This window comes from Muscardinus avellanarius (assembly GCF_963383645.1).
Source record: "Muscardinus avellanarius genome assembly, chromosome: 15".
Taxonomy (NCBI): Eukaryota; Metazoa; Chordata; class Mammalia; order Rodentia; family Gliridae; genus Muscardinus; species Muscardinus avellanarius.
In genome coordinates, this window is record NC_137801.1 from 68,285,604 (window position 1) to 68,307,589 (window position 21,986).

The following is a 21,986-nucleotide window of genomic DNA, read 5'->3' on the forward strand; positions in this document are numbered from 1 at the left end:
GCACTACCACTGTCCCTTACGCCTCTCTAGAACATTTGTGCAAGTGTGTGCTTCTCTCCTGCAGCATAAAGACAGTAACCTACTGCATGTGTACATGTGCTGTGTGTAATGCTGGGAATGGAGGCGGGAAGCCAGTTTTCCTCCAGTGCTTCCAATTGTGGCAATGTTTGGAGAGGCAGCAGGATTCTGCACTGGAGCAGGTGGACCTAGCAGGGCCCTCAATTCAGCATTTAGTGTCCTTTCCAGGTTTGATTTTGTCCACTCATGACTTCTGAATATGTTGATCTGAAATCAAGGTTGGCCACTTTTAGACACTTGCAAAAGCTGAGGGCTTCAGGGGCCACAGGCCTCACAGCCTCTGCATGGCTCTTCTGCATCTAGCGTGATCCTGGCCATGTCTCAAACCTATTAGTAAAGGGGCACAGTGGAACTGGTCTTGGTATTTGAAGGATAATTCAAATAGGGCATCTTACTGCCCTGCTTCATGGGTGTGGATTACATGGTGATTTACATTCAATTTTGTGGTCTTTGTGGAGTTTTCCCTGTGGCATATCATGAGGCTATGACCCAATATCATTTGTTCCCAGGAACTGAGCTCTTAAAATTCCCTGTGGATTCTTTTTTTAAAAAAAAATTTCCCCTTCTCATCTAGGACCTTAGGTAACCCCATAAGTGAGGGGTATGTCTGAAAATTATTTTCTAAAATGACTCATATAGGGCATAGTCCTATGGACATTCTCCAATATACGTTTACCCCCCCCCCCCTCACCATTTCTTCTTGTCAACCTAAAATCAAATTCTGCCATGTTTAAGCCTTTTCTTCCTTTCTCCATCCCTCCTTTCCTTTTCCTTCTTTGCTTTCTTTCTCTTTCCCTTCTTCCTCCTTACCTCTCTTTCTCCTTCCCTTATAACTTCTTTTCTTTCTCTCCCTTTGATACTGTATGGAATCCAAGGGCATTCTAACTCAGCTAAACATTCAGTATTATTTATTGTGAAAGTGGGTTTGCAACATTGCTGGGTATCTTGCTACATTGGTGAGTGTGTTCCAAACCTTAGACCTCTTCATTTTTCCAGTCACTGGGTTAAAGAAAACACACCACCATATCTGGCTAACTTTATTCTTTAAACCTAATCTCTGATTTTTTCTATTACTCTTGCCAATGATTCCATTTCTGATTTTTATTAAAAGCCACATACATCTCTATCTCCCTTCTCTATTTCTGTCAATTTTTCTGGAATTGTGTATTAAGGGGTATTCTTTCTCTTAGCTACATATCCAGCCACATTATATTTTTCTGTTTTGAAGTAGGGTCTCACTGAGTTGCGGAGGTCCTCGCTAAGTTTCTGAGGCTGGCCTCAAACTATGTAAGACTACTGTTTCACCCTCTCAAGTACTGGAATTAGAGGCATTTGCCACCATGCCCTGTCCCATACCTGTGTCCCCCTTTTGGCTTTCCAAGTCCTGGAACACATTCCTGTCTCTTTCATCACTTTTTATCATTTCCCTCCTGTACTCCCAAACAAATTGTCTAATATAGTGTATGATCCCCACCTGTTCAAAGAAAACGACAGTTAACAGCAATTCAAAATTTCGGTTAACTCTTTATTACTTATGTACTAATCATTTCTATTCTTATTCAACTAAATTTTAAACATGTGTAATAAATAAGCTCCTATCAATATTAACATTTTATGTATATTATGTCTTATCTACATCTATCTCTTCTAGTAAATATATGCATGTCAATGCTATGTGTAAACTATTAGGTACCTAGGTGGTATTACCAATCCTGCAAGCTCTTACCCAACATAACCATAATATTGAGAAATTTCCATCTCTTTCTCCCGCTCCACAAAGAACTGCACCCTTCCCCATGCCGTGTATTTGGCCGCATTTTCTCGCTCTTGCTGAGCCTGCCTCTTCATTGCTTCACGTTCCGGCCTCTGCTCTTTTGTGATGGGTGTGGACACGACAGGCTCAGGAACGTTGGGTTTCCTCCACGGAATTCGCTGTGATGCAAAGTCTTCGAGTAGAAATTTGTTCTGCGGCTTGGGAGGTGACTGGGGCTTGTTCACAAGAGTGGGAACAGGGTCCCTCTGCAGAGCAGTGAAGGGAGATGATGTGGATGCTGCAGGTCTGGAAGCAGCTGACGGAGGGACACTGGGCTGAGTGGAGGTGGTCGACCCCAGGCCCGATTCTGAGGGAGCGGGTCTGGCAGAACCCACCTGCGATGAGCTGGCTGGAGCTGCTGGAGCTGGTTTGTCTGCAGTGGGCAGAGCTGAGTGAGAGGCAGCAGGCTGGGCAGGGTGAGGAACTGTGGGCCTACATGAGGCTGCGGACTGTGGCTTCCGAAGTACAGGCCGAGGCTGAGGTCTTTCTGGGCTCAGAAAGGGCAAAGGCACCAACTTGACCTTCCCGGGTGGTGGCAGCTCATCTTTGCATTGTGATGGAAAGTCTTTCCCAAAACAGCTCTCTCTTTGGGGGGCTTCTATTTTTGGTCTCTCCTGACCCTTCAGCCCATGTGGTGTATTACGCCATGATTTTACAGCCAGGGATGCCTGGGAGTCTTTGGCGTTGGCTGAGTTGCCCTGGTTGCAGGAGGAAGAGAGCCCTCTTTTCTTGTCACACTTCTTTCCCAGTGCGTGATAAACCTGCACGGACTCTAACATGTGCAAAGCCAGAGAACTGCGAGGCTTTGTACACGTCTCTTGGATGAGCTCAGGTGCGTTTCTTCTTCTCTTTCTCTGGGAACTGTGTGTCTTATCTTCTGCTTTGGGCTTGTTCCCTGGGATATATGTATTTTCATCTCTTTTGGACTGGTTTCCTCTGGGCTTTTTGATCTCCTGCCCATGGCCCTTAGATTGGCTGGTTTTGCCAGATGCACCTTCAGGAGGTTTGAAGTGAGAAGCCTCAGGTATAATCCCAGGAGCCGCACCACTGTCTGCAGCACTTCCCGCCAGCACTCTTCCCTGGGACAGGCACTCAGGGTCCTTTGCCTGGATTTTGGCCTTAGGAGCCTCATCGATGGGATCAGAAGCTTTATGTTTTTTATCCTTGACTCTATCACAGGGGCAGTGTAGGATGCTTGATTTGTCCTCCTCCTTTTTAATTCCAATGACACTGATGTCTTTTGGTATTATTGTGGTGGGACTTTGGTATTGGTCATCCTCTGTCAAGAAGTTGAAAAGCTGGGGAAGTTGAATATCCTCAACTAGTTTATTGATGTCTGCCCAATCACTGCTGCTCTCAGTCCCAGGCTCAAGTGTGTCTTGGTGCTGATGACACAGGCTGTTCTTTTCTAAAATGTCAATTTTACAACCAGGTTTCTCAGAGCTCATGGGATCCACATAGGACAGGAGCTCTTCAATATCAGGGGTTTCTACAGGGTGCCATGGAGGATCATGGTTTTCCCCTGTCATCTCAGAGGCAACTAGAGGCAGCTGGGTTTTCGTCTCCTTCACATCCACCTTCTCTACTGGTACCTGACTTTCAGTGGGAGCCAGTGCCACAGGATTGACAGGCCTCTGTTCTGGGTGTGTTATGGCAAAGTCTCCAAGTCCAGGTGGTAGGCTACTGTTCTGTATCTGGCTCTTTCTGCCACTGTGGCATGTGGGGAGTTCTGACATTTTAGGCTGACCAAATGTTTGCCTTGCAGGTTGCACTCTCAGCGAAGTCTCCATGCTCATAGTAGTTTCTATATCTGCAATGGAATCAAAGAAGATAGCAGTCCCTGATAGATAACAGTCACCCCCTACCTACCAACAGCATAATCAGGCAGTTGCTAACAGTAGACATGGCAAACATATTAGCTCTTATTAAGAACCATGGACATTATTAGGTCATGAACATGGAAGAGTAACCTGGTGCATTTGTAACTGGTGATAATTTTTGTGTCAACATTTGTTTGTGTTTCCTGGGATCAATATTTGTGAAAAGGATAGTAAACATGTCATAAAATATGATGTGTCTTTAGCCAGTGATTTGGCTGAATAGTAGATGCCTCTTCTTATTTGGGAAACTTTGGGTGAGATCCCAAACAATTCCTAGGAAAAGTTTCTTAAAGTCTAGCATTCTCATATTGGTTGCTATCAATTTTATTCATAGTTCATCGTGTTAAGAGGACTAATGTCTAGAATATATAGAGAAATTTAAAAACTCACAGCTATGAAAACTAAGAACCCAAGTAAAAAATGGGCAAGTGAACTCAATACTTCACAAAAGAAGAAATTCTAATCCACATTAAATATATGAAATCACTCAACATCATTAGAAATCAGAGAGATACAAATCAAAACTACTCTGAGATTTCTTGTAACTACAAGTAGAATGGCAGTAAGTCAAAACAAAAACAACAACAAAGCTGGCGAGGATGTGGAGAGTGGGAACTCTAATACAGTGTCAATAGGTTTTCAAATTGGTGCAATCACTTTGGAAAAGAATATGGATAATTTACAGAATAAAGGGAACAAACAAACCATATCCAGCAATACCACTTCTGGATATCTACCCAAAAGAATGGAAACCAAACCAAACTAATGCATACATGTGTATGTTCATAGCCGCACAATTCGCAATTTTCAAGCTATTGAACCAGCCAAGATGTCCATCAACAGATGAACAGATTATAAAACTATTGGAGTCGTACACAATGGAAGGTTACTCACCACAAAGAAGAAAAATATTATGTCATTTACAGAAAAATCAATGGAACTGGCTGGAGAACATTATGCTAAGTGAGATTAGTCACTCAGAAAATAAGAAATCAGCTGTTCTCCCTAATATGCAGAAGCCTGAGAGAAAATGGGTCATCAGAGGAATTCTTGATGAAGAAGTAGATAGTATAGATGAGCAAATAAGGCAAAATAACTGAGGGTATGGGAGGGAGTAAGAGGTAAATCCCCTAATGTACACAACGTGCATTCACATATCAGTCTATCACTAAGCCAAACATGGGAAGGAGTGAAGGGAGAGGGAATGGGGCGGGAATTGGGTAAGGGCTAATTGGGTGATGTATGTATGTCTCTACCATCTTGTACTTCATTAAGATGTATGACAACAATGCACCAATAAAAAATTTAAAAGAAATTAATAAATAAATTATAAACTCTTAAAAAAAAGTTAGCTGTGCCTGGTGGCACAGACTTGTAATCCCCGCATTGGGAGACTGAATCAGGAGAAACATTGTTCTTGGACAGCCTCCTACATAGTGATGCCCTTTAGAACTCCCTGAGACCCTGTTTCAAAATAAAGAATAAAAATAGGGCTAGATGTGTAGCTTGTAGGTAAAATGTCCTTGGGTTCCATCCCCAGTACCACACACACAAAAGATATATGACTACAATGCAACAATAAAAATATATGATAAAAAGAATACTTCAGTGCGGGGCGTGGTGGCGCATGCTTGTAATCCCCGTACTTGAGAGGCGGAGACAGGAGGATCGTGAAGGTTTGAAGCCAGCCGTGCTGGCTTAAGAGACCCTGTTTCCAAATAAAAAGTATAAAATAGGTCTGGGAGTGTCGCCCGGAGGTAGAAAGGCTTCCAGGAACCCCAGTACCACAAAAATATGAATGAATGAATGAATGAATGAATGAATGAATGAAAAGTATACTTCACACCATCAGCAATATGGAAGCTTTCTCATGAAATACTTGAAATAAAACACTACTGTTATTACCATTCTTATCTTCAGTGTTTGATAAAGATATATGTGGGTACCTAGGTTTGGGCAGGATATCTGAACAGAAGTATTAAATAATGGCTTATTATATAAGAGAAAACAAAACTGTCATGATTATGGTTGGTTTTAAAGTGTTTGTAAGGAGAAGCAAGACATTAGAAAGGGAGTTAATAAGAATGTGCTCTTGTCTGCGCAACTCTTGGTAAGACAATGCACAGAGGCTGCCATTGTGCTTCTCGTGGTCTAGATGGGCATGCATGGCCATTACTGTGTCCCGCATGCCCACCCTAATTTCTATGAGAACAGAGTACTGAGTAGTGGTTGAGTCTCTAAACTTCAGTTCTTCCTCTCTTTGAAGGCCCCACATCTCAGTCCCACATTGAACTCTCCTTTTGAATGTAAATCTCAGTCCCTACCCTTCTTGCTGTTAGACTCACCCTGGAAACTCATTTCTGTGGTGGGTTCAGCAGTCCCAGAGTAGTCAATTGCAGAGGTGGAGACAGATGGCAGGGCACTTGTGGGCTGCACCTGCTTTAGCACCAGCACCATTTCTGGTTGAGGGGCAGAGGCAATAGTTCCAGTGTAAGGCACAGAGCCATAGGGTGGCAGGCAGGGGACAAGCTCTCCAGACAGCACAGGGCCCAGTGTGCCCTGATCATAGTAATAGACCTGGCTTGCTTGTTGGTAGGAAAGTGACAGGCTATGTCCTTGATTGGGAAAATGAGATGGTGGCCCCTGACTCAGACTATGAGAATGTGATGGGTACAGAGGCATCATGGTATTGACATCTGAGGTGTTAGCATACTGGGCTGAAATCACTGTGGAAGGAATGGCTGTATCCTGCTGGTACACAGTCATAGGGAAGTTACTGTGTGATGAATGGCTTTCAGTGCTTTCTGTTATACCCCACTGAAAGGGACCTGGATAGGGGGCAGCTGACATGTACATCTGGCTCTGGTCAGGGACCACAGAGAACATGGCCATGCTAGAGTGTTGGTACTGCTGGGCACTCTCCATGAGTGGCTGCACGGTGGTAGCAGAGGCCGAGGGCAGCAGCCATGCTGAGTTGACAGCTTGGGTGGCCACACTGGAGAAGCTGTAGACACTTCCTGTTAGTGAAGCTGCATTGCTCACCACAGGAAGAGGGAGCTGAAGAGCAGGTGCTGTTCCATGAAAAGATGGATTTTGGATATTGTCTGTGGGAAGCAAAAGGGCAATAAAAATGAGATGTGCAAGTTTTCATTCAGTTTGAGAAGCAGAATTCTATTAATGTTGTTGCATTGGGAAAGGATGTAATACCACTATTCAGTTAAATACTGGAAACCAAGCAGTCTAAGATGGCTGTAGGTGTTGAGCACTTTGGCCCACTTCTGATGAGCAGCCTTCCCATGGACACAGATTCCCCAAGTGCTGTGTGCCATGCACTGCTCTCAAGACTGATCCTCTTCCTGTTCTTTTCCCATGAACCTGCTTGCTCCTGATCTGACTCATAATTATCCTGGAGTCAAATGATTTTTTAGTCAGGAGAGCCTTAGAAAAATTATATCCCCATGTTATGTTTGAGGAAACAGAGGGTCAGAGAGTTCACATTGTCTTCTTCAAGGTCTCCCAATTGCTGATATCAATACCTGTATACGGAACAGACGTTTATGCCAGGACTGTGTGTTCTGAGCATGGACTACCATGAGAGTCACAAGGGCATTCTTTACTAGAGAACTTTACGCTAACAATTTTATCATTAGTGTCTCACTTTCTTTGTGTACCTGGGTCACATGGCACTTCTTGGTGATCATTTATCAATATCTTAGTGCCTGATTTTTGTTCCTGAGTCAAAACGAGCCATAAGAATCAGATTATTAGAAATACAAAACTATGGGATATGTACACAATGGAATTTTACTCAGCCATAAAGAAAAACACAATTACGTCATTTACAAGAAAATGGACGGAACTGAAGAACATTATGTTAATGGAGATGAGTCAGTCACAAAAAAAAATAAGAAATCATATGCTTTCCCTAATATGCAGTGAAAGGGAGAAAATGGGTCATAGGAGGAAATCTGGATGGAGGAGATACTATAGACAAGCAAATAAGGTGACCTGATTGAGAGGATAGGAGGGGGGAAGAGGGAAATTCTCTAATGCACTTGATGTACTTTAACAAACATTTCAATATCAATCAGTAAGCCAAACGTTAGAAGGGGGTGGGGAGGGAATGGGGCAGGAATTGGGTAAGGGCTAATTGGGTGATGTGTGCATGTATGCCTCCACCATCTTGTACTCCATTCAGATGTATGACTACAATGCACCAAAAAAAAAAAAGAATTTTTGGACTATAAAATGATGTGAACTCTCTTGGTCTCAATTTCTCACCTTTAAACTGGTTATTGTAAGAATAATCATTAACACTAATATTTCATTCATGAAGAACAATTACAGATTACATGTGATTTATGTGGAGCAAGATATGTCACATTCTAGAAGAAAACCACAAAGGTAAAAACATCATAAAACTAAGAGTACAAAAATGTTGAGAACTGATATGAACCAAACTTCAAATCATAGTAAGTTTTCAAAGACTGGAGTTTCTTGTATCACATATTCAATAGTTTGAAAATAAACATTATCTTCTTTTATTTTGGTGAATACTATTAACTGAAACAGCCCATTATAAGTGATTTTGACAGTATTTTTAATCAGTACTTACAGATAGAGAAACTATTATGAGAAAGTGTGTAACTTGTACCAACATATAGTAGAGGTGAATGTTTTGGTATCCATAATTTGTGTAGAGAAAATTTTAAATCAAACTTTTATAAATAGCCAGCCCACATTTTCCCTCTATTCTTCCAACATTCAGAAAGCACACTATAGACTTTTGTGGAAAAATTAGATGGAAACATATAATTGTTGGTATTTTTTGAGGAGCTTCATTCACTTACCATGGTTTCACATTCATCTATACTATAACGTATGTCCTTACTGCATTCAGGTTTACTTTTGAATGAAATTGCATATTATCTATGATCCTTTGTGTTGCTTTCAATTTGGCACTATGACCAATATTGTTATGAAAATTTGCATTTAAATTTTTTGTGGAATGTAGTTTGTGTTTGATTAATTATCAAGGCTCTTTACATGTTATATTTCTATTGAGTTTTCGAATTTCTTTCTGAGTCATCCTTGTAATTTTGTTTTGGGGATTTGTCTATTTACACTAAATTCTCTAATTTGTTTTAGCAAAATAGGCTTTTTTTTTTTTGCATTACTGGAGATAGAACTCAGGGGCCTTCTACCTCCAAGCTACACCCCCAGTTCTATTTTTTATTATTCATTTTGAAACAGGGTCTGACTAAGTTACAAAGGTCCTCATGAAGTAGCTGAGACTGTCCATGTTCCTCCTGTCTCAGCTTCCCAAATGCTTGGATTATAAGCATGCACCACCATGCTCCGATAAAAAGGCTTTTAAACAATATTTGAAGTCTAGAAGGAGGACTGGAGTGTAATGAAAACATTTCTAACATCCTTAAGATCCCTCTAGTAGTTCCTGAAGTGTTTAATAAAGTGAGCATAGAAAAACAATATTATTAAGAAGCTGGGTGCTGTGGTATCAGCTTGTCATCCCAGGCACATGAGTATAATGATGAATTTGGGGCCCATCTGGGCAGTTTAACAAGACCTTGTATTAAAATAAGTGTCAAAACGTCTTGGAGTTTATCTCAATGGTTAGTGTACCCCTGGGCACACTCTATACTGCTAAAAATATAACAAAAACATGGTATGAATATTGGATGGGAAGGAAATAACATGTGCTCCTAGTGTTTCAGAGGTTGGGGAGTATAATGGAGGGAGCCCAAGAATTCAAGTCTGACCAACATATGGAGGCCCTATTAAAAACAAAACGAAACAAAAATATTATAAAGACAACCAAACCATAAGTGTTAAGAAATTCAACAGCTCTGTTCATTTACATGTCTTTGTATATTACCTCTCATATAACAAATGTTGATTGTCTTTGATATTTCAGTTAATGTAGCCATGCAATAACAGATGAAAGTAGTTTAAAACAATCATGATACCAGGTATGATGGTTCACACCTATAATCCAAGGACTTGGAACTGAACAAGGAGGCTGAACAAGGAGGATCACAGGCTCAAAGTCAACTTGCTGGAACTTAGTGAAACTCTCTTAAAACATAAAAAGGTCTAGAGTGTAGCTCAGAGCTAGAACACACTTGAGTTCAATACTCAAAAACACACAAACACACACATTTTGCAAGATTTTACATTCATCCTCAAAATCTAGTCTATAATCATCTTCAAAATTCAGTAAAATAACATTCCTAAATCCCAAAAATAGCACTGGAATAAAATTCAAATTATAGAGTATTTTTAACACTCTCAAATAATCTCAATATCTTGCACATTCTAAGCATGCACTAGCTAATCTACTGAGCCTCACTCGCAGCCTAAAATGTTCTTTTACTAATAGAATAACTCAAGACAATTCCAAAATTATTTTAGGTAAATGTAGTATTTGAGATAGATATATGGGTTGTGTCTTTTTATTCTAAAGTGTGTATTACTTTTTATTTATATCTTAAAATTATTTATGGTCAAAGTGTGTTAGCAACCTTGATGGGCTCTCACCAAAGCAAGAATTGGTTTCAGGATAAGTAAAACAGGGCTGGGTTGTAGCTCATAAATAAAATGTCCTTGGATTTAATCTTCACAAACACCACCACAACCACCACTACTACTACTACTACTACTACTACTACTACTACTACTACTACTACAACTACTCACACACACAAGAGATACACACACAGAAAATAATGACTTAATGAGAATGTACTCTTCTTTTAGGAAGAAAAACATTGTAAAGATGATAGAAAATATTTACTTAAAACTTACTGACATAAAAGAACTTGTTTTCCTGATACCATTTTGGGTGCATTACTTTTAAAAATGTACATAGTTTAAAAATCAGAGGAAATTAGAACACTTAACACGATTTCCCCATCCTGTCTATAATAAACCAAAGAATAATTTCTAAAATATACATATTTAAATTGTCAAGACATATTTGTGTTAAAAAGCAATAAAAGAAAACCTGATATTAATGTGATTTTTTTCTGGTGAGCTGCTTTTCCTCGACACCCAAATTGGAGACTTACTTTGCTTTTTAGTGTATTTATCTAAGCATTCGCTTAAGCAGCCTCATTTAGCATTGCTCTGTGTAGACTTCACTCTCTGCTCATTCTGAATTAACTTAAACCTTTGTTTTTTATTTATTTATTTTTTGGTGGTACTGGGGGTGGAACCCAGAGGCTTTCTACCTCTGGGATATACTCCCAGACCTTTTTTTTAATATTTTATTTGGAAACAGGGTCTCACTAAGTTGCTGAAACCTTCACTAAGTGGCTAAGGCTGGCTTCGAACCTGAGCGATCCTCCTGTCTCAGCCTCCCAAGCACAGGGATTACAAGCGTGCGCCAACACGCCCGGCTCAACGTTCCATTTTAAATACCTACTTTTCTTTGTCCCATGTGCATCTGCTCTACATCACTTTCATTCTTACCTTTCTCCTTCCTCAGTTTAATATTTCCCAAGTTTCTATGGTTCTGGGCTTAAAAGGAAACAGCACCAAACTTGCTTACCCTATAATATCTATGTTGTTAGAACCCAGCCTTCATCCTCCTCTCCTCCTATTTTTTTCTCCTAATTTGTGGAGAGATCTGCAAAATTTGTCCAGATTACTTTTTCAGCAGCCCTAAATTTGAAATATTAATAGAGAAAAATAGTGGAGAGACACTGGTACCGATGAAACATTTTGTTCTATACTGATAAGATTTTATACCATGTAGGTTGCATTCTATTTCTGTTGAAGCTAATACCATTGACCAGTCATTAGTTTCATTTTTAAACCTATGTGCAATAAGATTCAAAACTAGCAGAGAAAGGGATCAGAAAACAGGCTGTGTATTCATCCTCTTACAGCAGACATGGGAACAGATTTTATGAAGAATTTATGATGTATTCAAAGTCACATATCTAGTCAGTGTCAAAGCCCAAACTAAAAGTGAGTTTATATATCTCTAGTTCAATACTTTCCCCCATTGTTTCAAGCTGTTTTGAGTCTACCACTAAGCCGATAGGGGCGGGGGAGGGAGAAGTCTAATGAAAACCTTTCATAGTTTCTTTCCTCACCTGACATTGTCAGAGAAGAGGTAACATCAGTCACAGGTACAAGGGATAAGGGGACAAAACCAGAGGATGTTTCTGCGGCTGAAGTAAAAAAGCGCATGTGTCCAGTAGGAAGGAAACTGGTCACTGGTCAGTGACTGTCCACTGGCCTCTTGTGATTGTCCTACTGTGTTTACAGACAACTCCATGGAAACCCCAAGATTCCACCAGGTAGTGTTCACTTTAGTGGGAGAATGATGTCACAAAACTGGCAGTTTAAAGGTACAAGACATGCAGTAGGGAGGACAGATTGCCAGTCTGAAGACAGGACTGGATGGAGATAAAACCAGCAAGGTTCTAACAGCACCTAAGTGGCTGAGATCTGGAGAGGTGAAGTCCTGCAGGATACACATGGTAGTCCTATTTTCTCCTGGTCTTATGTTAGGGAGATTATCTCAATGTTTCTTTAGTTTATTAATAAAATTGTTTATAGTTCATGTATGATATTTAACATTATAGCTGACAATATAATGAATTATACACACACCTACATATTATTAATGTTCCAAGTGAAGACGGAATAGGAATCTATATTTTGCAATTTATTGTTCTAAAACGACTTCAGTCAATTTTATGTTGACCCAACTGCTTATAAGGAGCAAATAATATGATTAAAAGGCTGTTTTTAGAACTTGGTTCAAGACTGACATCACTGATGCACCTTGAGATATTATTGATGTGCTCCATCTTTCTTCTTCCTTAGCTTTTTCCCTTGAATCTCACACTTTGGGGCTATGCTTGTCCATGTTGAATTTGTATCTTTCTTCCCTTCTTTGCCCCCATTATAGGAATTATTTCACGGAGAAACCTGATCTTAGAGTTGACCTTCATGGTGTTGCTTCCTACCAACTTCTGAGGCAGGCGTCTTCTTGTCTTTCTTCCCGTGTTTGACAAGTGGATCCTGCACATTGGCAGCAAACATAAGCGAGGTGGAAGACACTGACGACTGCACACTCCTCCTCTTCTAGACTTTGATCACAGACCTTTCACCTGAAATCTGCTGTCTGACTGGTTGGGTTCCACAGACTTCTTGCTATATATTGTGCATAAGTTGTGAAGTCTCTCTCTCTTCTTTCCTAATTGACTCCCACGTGGCAGTTATGGGGTCTCTCTACTCCTGTCAATAACACTTTTTAATCTTGGGCCTTTCTCAGTAGTGAGTACAAAACCAGACCAAATGCAGAAAGGAGTTAAAGCTAGAAAAAGAGAGTAGTAGATTATAGGGAAGGGAGGGAAGAAGAAAAAAGAGACCATGTGCAATTATATTTCTTGCTGTGAGAAACATGTCAATCTACTGTCCTCATTTTGTATTCACTGAAAAGATAATTAAATATTTTTATGTTGTTATCTAAATACTTTAGAGACTGCCCTGATTTTCTTATAATGAAGAGAAGTTTCCTAAATATAACTTTTAATATTGTTTTATACCATATAATGTCATATTTGCCATTTTTAGTATTTTTTTAAGATACAATTGCTTTTTGGTGACTGTGTATTTATGTTGTTTGTTTTTGTGTATGTGTCTATGTGAGAGAGGGAGAAGAAAGGCAGAGAGATTGAAATAGAGTGTATGTGTGTCACATTCTTAGGGTCTTCAACACTGTAAGACACATCTTTTTGTCCTCATGATTGATATTTGTAAATATCATAAATGTAACCAGATAGATATGAGAAGAAAGTTAAAGGATGGATTGTGAGGAAGGCACTGTTTGGGACTGCACCATGTGCACAAGCATGAGCACAGTGTCTGCTGTCAGCCCAAGCTCATGTCCTTTGCTCTTGGCTTCCAGGCCCTGGTGAGTGCTTTTCTTACTAACTTCTCTTGTTATTGTAATAAAGTGAGTAAGGGCCGAATGACTAGTAACTTATCTCAAGACAGATCTGACTTTGGAGAGGAAATCTATGGATTTCATAACTTTAATTGATCTTGAGCTTTCCAGGATGGATGCCTGCATTGCTCTATGTGGGGATTTCTCTAGTGTCAGTGAGTAGAGAGTGTGTGACACAAGGTGAGAAGGGCTCAAATGAAGGTAAGTTCATACACAGACCTCTGAGGATGAAGATGGTGTTTATAGCGTTATGGTGGTGTATGGTGTTTGTAGTTATTCCCATGTCTTCTAACTGTGCTCCCTGTGCTCATTATGAAATGATGTTTTATTGTTTGTGATGCTTTTCTAAAAGAAATCATAAAACATTTTACATTTTGAAAATATGAGTTGGAGTATGTAAAATATTGTTTTGTCATTTTAGCTAAGTCTCATGCCTCAGATATTCTATTTTATAATCCTCGTATATGTTATGAGGCTCACAACATATACTGAGTGTCTCCAATGCAGGCCATCTCTGTGTTCCCATAGACATCAAGGCAATCTATAGCTAATCCTTTATTTACACTAGAAACACTTGAAATAATTGACTTAAAAAGAGTCAAGTGTTGTGTTCACTTTTTTTTTGCGGTACTGGGGATGAAATCCAGGGGCATTGTACCTCTGAGCTCCACCCTCAGTCCAATTTTTTATTTTTTTATTTTCAAACAAGGTCTCACTGAGTTGCAAAGGGCCAAAGTAGCTGAGGCTGTCTGCAAACTGCAATTCTCCTGTTTAAGCCCCCCAAATGCTGAGATTACAAACTTGTGCCTCCACACCTGGCTTGGGTCCACATTTATGTTGTTTTCAGCCCAGTTTTAATTGTCCTCAAGCCCTCCAAGAGCCTCAGAGAGGGGGCGAGGGAGAGGGAGAGGAAGAGAGAGAGGAAGAGATAATGAAATCGAATAAAAGAAAATAAAGCGAAGGTGGAGGGATACCCCGATTGTTCTCTTGCAGGGCATGCCCTGAATGACCAGACATTCTCTCACCATGCTCCACCTCTTCATCTTATTTGGTAGTGGAGACTGAACCCAGAGCATTCTACTGCTGAGATCATCCTTTTTAAAAATTGTTTTTCTAGTAAGGATCTTGCTAAGTTTCTTAGTTGGGTCTTTATCTTGTAATCCTCCTGTCCCAATCTCCCAAGTAGTAGGGAATAGAAGCAGGTACCACTGTGTGTGGGTGAGTATCCACGTCTTTAAGGTACCTCATGCCCCAGTGGTGCCAAGCTGGAACCTAAGCCTACAACCTGCGGCTTTTGCAGGCACTCCAGATGAAAAGCACATGATGAGACTATTGCATACCTTTAAAGTGTGTGTGTGTGTGTGTGTGTGTGTGTGTGTGTGTGTGTGTGTGTGTACCAGGCGCACTCTACCTCTGAGATACATCCTCAATGCTATTTAATTTTTTGTTTTGTAATAGGACCTTGGTGAGTTGTTGAAGGACCTTGTAAAGTTCCTAAGGCTAGTCTCCAACCTGCAGTCCTACTGATGCAGATTCCCAAGAATTGGGATTACATGTGTGTGCCATCAGACCGCACTGAAGTGAACATTTTAACAAGGGCATTTCAATAAACTGTGGCTGAAGCAAACGTAAGAGAGATGCTCATGATGGAAAAGACAAAGGGCAGCACACACTGACTGCTTCTGTTATTAGAATGCAAATGAAGGTTTGCTTTCATTTCTTCAGGTAATTGTAAAGAGGCTATAGGAATAATGGTCCAGTGCTTTTAGGGGGAATTGGTAAGGTAACCAGGGTTTTGGGCAACTGGAGCAAGGGTGAGCAAACTTGCCTTTTCTTTTTTCCTTTCTTCTTTTCTATTTTTTCTTTCTTCCTTTCTTTTTCTTTTTCTTTTTTCTCTTTATTTTGTGTTATTAGTGATTGGACCCAGGGCCATTCTAATTCTGATCCCCTCACCTTTTTATTTATTTATTTATTTATTTATTTTTTTAATTTATTTTTTATTGGTGCAATGTATTCATACATCATAGTGGTATAAAGAAAATACTTTTGTGGACATACATGCACATCTCGCCCAGTTAGCCCCTACCCGATCCCCACCCCATTCCCTCCCCATCCCTCCTTCCCACGCTTGGCTTACTGGTTGACATCTAGTATTATAGGAATTTATACAATATTAACATTGATAATCTCACATAACAGTTTCATTTGTCTGGTACCAAACTTTTGATGACTTAAAGATAACATTTCAATATTTCTTTTTGCTTTCTTTCTTACCAGAGAATATTTTTTTCTTTTTTTTTTTTTTTTAGGTGAAACTATCATACATTTATTTATTTATTTTTCAGAAAAAAATCTATCCTGATATGGAATATGGACTCTAGATACCCAAAACAGTCTCAAAGAAGAACAAAGCTAGAAGATGTATATTTTCTGATTTCAAACCATATAAAGCTACAATAATTGAAACAGTGTAGTACTGTTATAAAGGCAGATATATAAACCATTGGAGCTAATTAAAAGCCTAGAGATAAATTCTTCCATACATTGTCAAGTTATTTTTGACAAGGTTTCCATGAACTTTTGGTGGAGGAAATACTAGTCTTTTAACTAAATATTGTTGAAAAATAATAATAAATGAAAAAGAATAAAATTGGACCCTTACCTAACACATATACAAATATTAACTCAAAATAGATAAAAGACCTAAATATAAATCTTAATACTATAAGCTTTTAGAAGAAAATCTGGGTCATAAAACCTCACAACATTAAAATTGGAAGTGATTTCTTGGATATGATTTCAATGGCACAGGCAACAAAAGAGTAAATAAACTCCCTAAAAAATAAAAAAAATATTGTATATCCAAAGACAATGTAAACAGAGTTAAAAGTTACTGATCCTCTTCCAAGAGTTCCTCCTATGACCCATTTCTCCCTAACTCTCACATATTAGGGAAAGCATCTGATTTCTTATTTTTTGTGACTGACTAATCTCACTTAGCATAATGTCCTCCAGTTCCATCCATTGCCCTGAAAATGACGTAATTGAGTTTTTTTTGATGGCTGAGTAAAATTCCATTGTGTACATATCCCACAGTTTTGTAATCCATTCATCTGTTGATGGACATCTTGGCTGGTTCCATAGTTTGGCTATGGTGAATTGTGCAGCTATGAACATAGATACACATGCATTAGTTTGGTAGTTTGGTTTCTTTTCTTTTGGGTAGATACCCAACAGTGGTATTGCTGGATCAAATGGAAGATTTGTTCCCATTCTTCTGAGGATTCTCCATACTGTTTTCCAAAGTGGTTGCACTAATTTGCAATCCCACCAACAATGTCTTAGAGTTCCCACTTCTCCACATCCTCGCCAGCATCTGTTGTTGTTTGTGTTTTGAATGATGGCCATTCTAGTTGGAGTTAGGTGAAATCTCAGGGTAGTTTTGATTTGCATCTCTCTGATTGCCAGTGATGTTGAGCATTTTTTCATGCATTTATTGGCCATTTGAATTTCTTCTTTTGTGAAGTGTCTATTTAGTTCATTTGCCCATTTTGTTATTGGATGCTTTGTTTTCTTAGTGTTGAGTTTCTTGAGTTCTCTGTATATTCTAGATATTAGTCCTCTATCGGTGGTGTAGGTGGAAAAAATCTTCTCCCATTCTGTTGGCTCTCGATTGAGATTCTTGATAGTTTCCTTTGCTGAACAGAAGCTCTTCAGTTTCATGCAATCCCATGTATTGATTCTCCTTTTAATTTGTTGTGCCTTTGGGGTCTTGTTGAGGAAATGTTTGTCTGTACCTATGTGTTGTAGTGTTGGACCTATGCCCTCTTCAAGGAGCTTCAAGGTCTCTGGTTTAATTTCCAAGTCTTTGATCCATCGTGAGTTGACTTTTGTACAGGGTGAAAAAGTGGGATTAACATCCAATTTTCTGCATATGGTTAACCAATTTTGCCAACACCATTTGTTGAAGAGGCTATCTTTTTTCCAGTGCATGTTTTTGGCCCCTTTGTCAAAAATCAATTGGCTGAAAGTGTGTGGACTTGTTTCTGAGTCTTCTATTCTGCTCCATTGGTCTATATATCTGTTCTTTTGCCAGTACCATGCTGTTTTTATTATAATGGCTTTGTAGTATAGTTTAAAGTCAGGTATTGTGATTCCTCCTGCGTGGTTTTTGTTGCTGAGAACTACCTTAGCTATTCTGGGCTTTTTGTTATTCCAGATAAATTTAAGGACTGATTTTTCTATGTCTGTGAGGACATATTTATTTATTTTTAAAATTTTTGAGCCTGTGATCCTCCAATTTCAACCTCTCCAGTACTGGGAATACAAGCACGCAGAACCACACCCAGATCCAACTCATGACATTCTGGGGCTGGGGTTGGATGTGCTGGGTATCTCATCATTCAGGTATTCCAATCTGAATCCAGGGCCAGTCTTTTTCTCTGAGCTACAGCTCTATTTACGTCTTATTTAAAGTTTTTTTTTTTTTTTTTTGACAGCATGGTCTCACTAAATTGCTTGGGCTGGTTTTGAAATTTTGTTACTCTATTCTCCAACTCCCAAGTACCAGTGAGAGAGAATATTAAAAAAAAAACCATGTGAAATGTGAATATTTGACCATTTTTATTTCCCACTAGACCTAAAAGCTAAACGCAGGACAATTTTATACATGTAACAAGGAAATTAAGACTACACATATCCTCCTGAGCTTGGGTCATAACTGAGAGAACCTGACTCTGTAGAATGAAAGCCACACATTGAAGGTATTTTGTCAGAAAATAGGCTTTATATCACTGATCACTTGTTAGACCACAGTCATATCAGGAACTGAAGTCATCTTTCTTACTGGTGCCTGTAGCTCACCAAGAACTTTTCCTGAATATAACAGCCTCCTGTCTGAGCTCTTCTTACCTCAATATAACAATGTCCTGCACTCCTTCATGATCTTTTTACCTGATAATTCCATGGGAAGTATCAAGATATTCCTATAGGATGACAGTGTTGACTTGGTATGTTGCATTAGGATTAAAATGACATAGGTTCAGAGAAGCTTCTGTGGGTGGCAAAAATAAGAAAACCAAAAGGCCATTGTCACTTCCCCCTTTTTACTCCTGTTATAATTGCCATACACAGAGAGCAATCTCTGCTACTGAAGGGGGGCATCCATCCAACTAACACCATAGATTCTTAAAACAGCAGCTCATGATTGTTTAAAAACAAAGAATCAGATTCTCTGTCACCTGGACTTACAACTCTCCAGTAACTTCCAGGGAACTGGATACAGTTTCAAACTCCTGTCTGGCATGTTGGCCCACACGTTAACCCAGTAAGTGGGAGAATGAGACAAGAGGATGGCAGGTTCCAGCCCATTGCATCGTAATTCAGCAAGACGCTGTTTCAAAAATGCAAACACAAAATAGTACTGAGTGTGTTGCTGAGAGCTAAATACTCCTGGTTTCATTTCCAGTGCCACAGACCCACAATTTTAAACTCCTTAGCCTGCATGGCAGGGTATTTGTCCTGTACTGCCCTCTGCCCCCCACTCTCATCACCCACCCATCTCCTCCTCACTTTCTACTCTAGCCTTTCAGCCTGAACCTCTGCTGTCCGACTGACTCATGATCTTTGCACAGCTGTGCTCTTTCTGGGTCTTTGTTCTTGATGGGCCTGGTGGTTCCATCTTATCTTTCATGTCTCCTCCTCTCAGAGAGCTTTCTGATCGTCCCTTTAAGTAGCCACCCCATCCCCACCACCTTCTGGCAGCCAGTCTTCATTTCCTGGTCTTCACACTCCTCCCCATTCTTTGGTATGGTTTGGTTTTCTGCCTTTCATTCAGCACTAGAAGATAACTACCTGAAAGTCACTTAATCTGCTGACTTGTTTATCTGTTTTGCCTATTTAGTTTGTGACCCCAGTTGATGCTGTATGTTCTTGGCTATCCACATATTTTTGAGTGTATGAGAGTGGGAGAGTAGACAGATATCATGTTCTCCCATTTTGCTAATATCAGTACTAGGATACAGAACCTGACTCCATTGCCAGGACTCTGTGTTTTTAACAAAGAACATAAATCAGGTGAAATGCAACTACATGTTTAGCCTTTTCAATAGAAAACACTAATGCTATTAACATATTATATTTAGTATGTGACTTTGCTCTTGGTGATCAAATGCCAAAACACACGCCATTATCTGGGGACCACTAATCACCCTCTTCAAGCCTGGCTTCTGATCCTGAGTGAAAATGGCCACCTGAGAATCAGATTCTCCAGAAATAATTCTGCAGGTAAGCGTTGCTTAAAGTCTCTGAGCTTCACCTTGTTCATGTACAAAGTGGTATTAAGAAAAATAAAACTGCTGGGTGTGGTGGTGCCCACTTGTAATCCCAGCATTTGGGAGGTTGACACGGAAGGATTGTTGTTCACGGACAGCCTCAACTACTACTTAGTGAGGTCCTTTGCCATTCAGTGAGACCCTGTTTAAAAATAAAGAAAAATAGGGCTGTGGATGTAGCTTGGAAGTAGAATGCCCCTGTGTACCATCCCAGTACAGAAAATATTATTATTATTATATTATTATTATTAATATTATTATTTTATGATGATGATGATGATGATGATGATGATGATGACAAAAGGGAACACTATCATTTTTAATGTGGGTACTGCTACCCAAAACCAAGCCTACAACAAAATATGACTTTATTGAATTTGTAATCAGCACATAGAGATATATTATGTCAGTAAAACGTGTAGCAAACAGCAGCATGCAGTCAATGTGAAGGTGTAATTGGCCACCCTTTATGTAGACAGATATTTCAGTAAGAGCTGTTGTGAAGCTTGGTGTTGTGCATACCTGTAATCCATGTACTTGGGAGGATGAGTCAGAAAGACTGCAGGTTGAAGGCCAACTTCAACAGCTGAGTGAGACCCTGTTCTAAAATCATGAATAAAAGAGTCCTGGTGGTTTACATAGGAGGTAGAATGTACCTGAAGATAATCCCCATTACCACCACCACAAGAAGAAAAATAAAAAAGAGTGAAAGTGAAAAAAAAAACCTCATAGAATCCCCAAACAAACAAAAGAAAATATCTGGCTGTAGCCCACTGGGAGAGCATCCCTAGTTTCAATTCTAGGTATGAAAAACATCCTGCTGTAAGGGTAGCTATGCCGATAGTCTAAGGCTTCAGTATACTGAGGCAATAGTATGGCCAGAGCCCAGAAGTTTTAGGAATTCAGAGCAGCATAGGAGAATCTGTCTTGAAAAATGAAATAGATGCTGGGTGTGGTGGCTCATACCATAACCCCTGTTCTTGGAAAGCCAAGGTAAGTGTATCAGAAATTCCTGTATCTACTCAGTAACATAGCCACACTGAAAACTTGGGACTCTGTTTCAGATGGAAAAGTAGAAAGCTAGAGTTGTAGCTCAGAGGTAGAATGGTCTAGAGTTCAATTCCTAGTACCAAAACAAACAACAAAAAAACAAAGAAAAAAAAGACAGACAGTGAACCAACTAATTAATGACATACCAAAATCTAATCATATGGAATGTGGAGAGAAAAATAAGTATAAATGAATTCCATAATGATCCTCATTCCTATTTCTCTTAACATTCCTTACCGGGTAACAGATACTAATATCATTAGATAGATATTTCGAATAATTCAGTCACATAAAAACCAGAAAGTGCATTTTAGAAGGATGAAAAAAGTTTTCACATTTATCTTGAAAACCTATTTCCTAAACATCTTAATTACTGAAACAAATGTCATCACTGAACCACAAAAGTTCCATCAACTTTAAAATGCACTTTGTAAAAGAAAAGCAGTTTTTCTTGCAGTGCAGGGATCTCACTCAGGGCAGGGCACCTGGTACAAATGCATTCTATCACTGCACTATACCTCCACTCCTAAAAGAAATGGATTTTGGTTTTATTGTCACTGCGAATTGAATCTAGGGCCTTTGCTAAGCTAAGCTACATTCTACACGAAACACAAAGACTTGACTAAAGTATTTTAGGTAAATGTGGTGTTGGAATTGGGAAGCATGGTATTTTATTCTTATGTTGTTCTTCTGGTTCATAGGTCTCAATTCTATTAGTGACTCTTAGTATGTCCTCTGTTTTAGAAAGTAAAGTATTGTAAGAAAAAGTAGTGTTACTTGAAACCTACTTGTAACATGAATATGTCCTGGTATAATAGAGGACACATTATTTTTGAAAAGTGCAGATT

At 39.4% G+C, this 21,986-nt stretch overlaps 1 protein-coding gene across 1 annotated transcript in view; it reads right to left on the reverse strand.

The window, feature by feature from the left end:
* Nucleotides 1-1,800: 1,800 nt before the first annotated feature.
* The window catches only part of LOC308274393 (uncharacterized protein C2orf78), a gene marked incomplete at both ends in the record, with an annotated part of 38,239 nt that continues 18,053 nt past the window's right edge, over nt 1,801-21,986 (reverse strand). Inside the window, 4 exons of the mRNA XM_080712061.1 lie at nt 1,801-3,701; nt 6,117-6,875; nt 11,932-12,108; nt 19,007-19,148. Of these exons, the coding sequence (XP_080568187.1) occupies nt 1,801-3,701; nt 6,117-6,875; nt 11,932-12,108; nt 19,007-19,148 (2,979 nt within the window). The remainder of the gene's footprint in view (nt 3,702-6,116; nt 6,876-11,931; nt 12,109-19,006; nt 19,149-21,986) is intronic.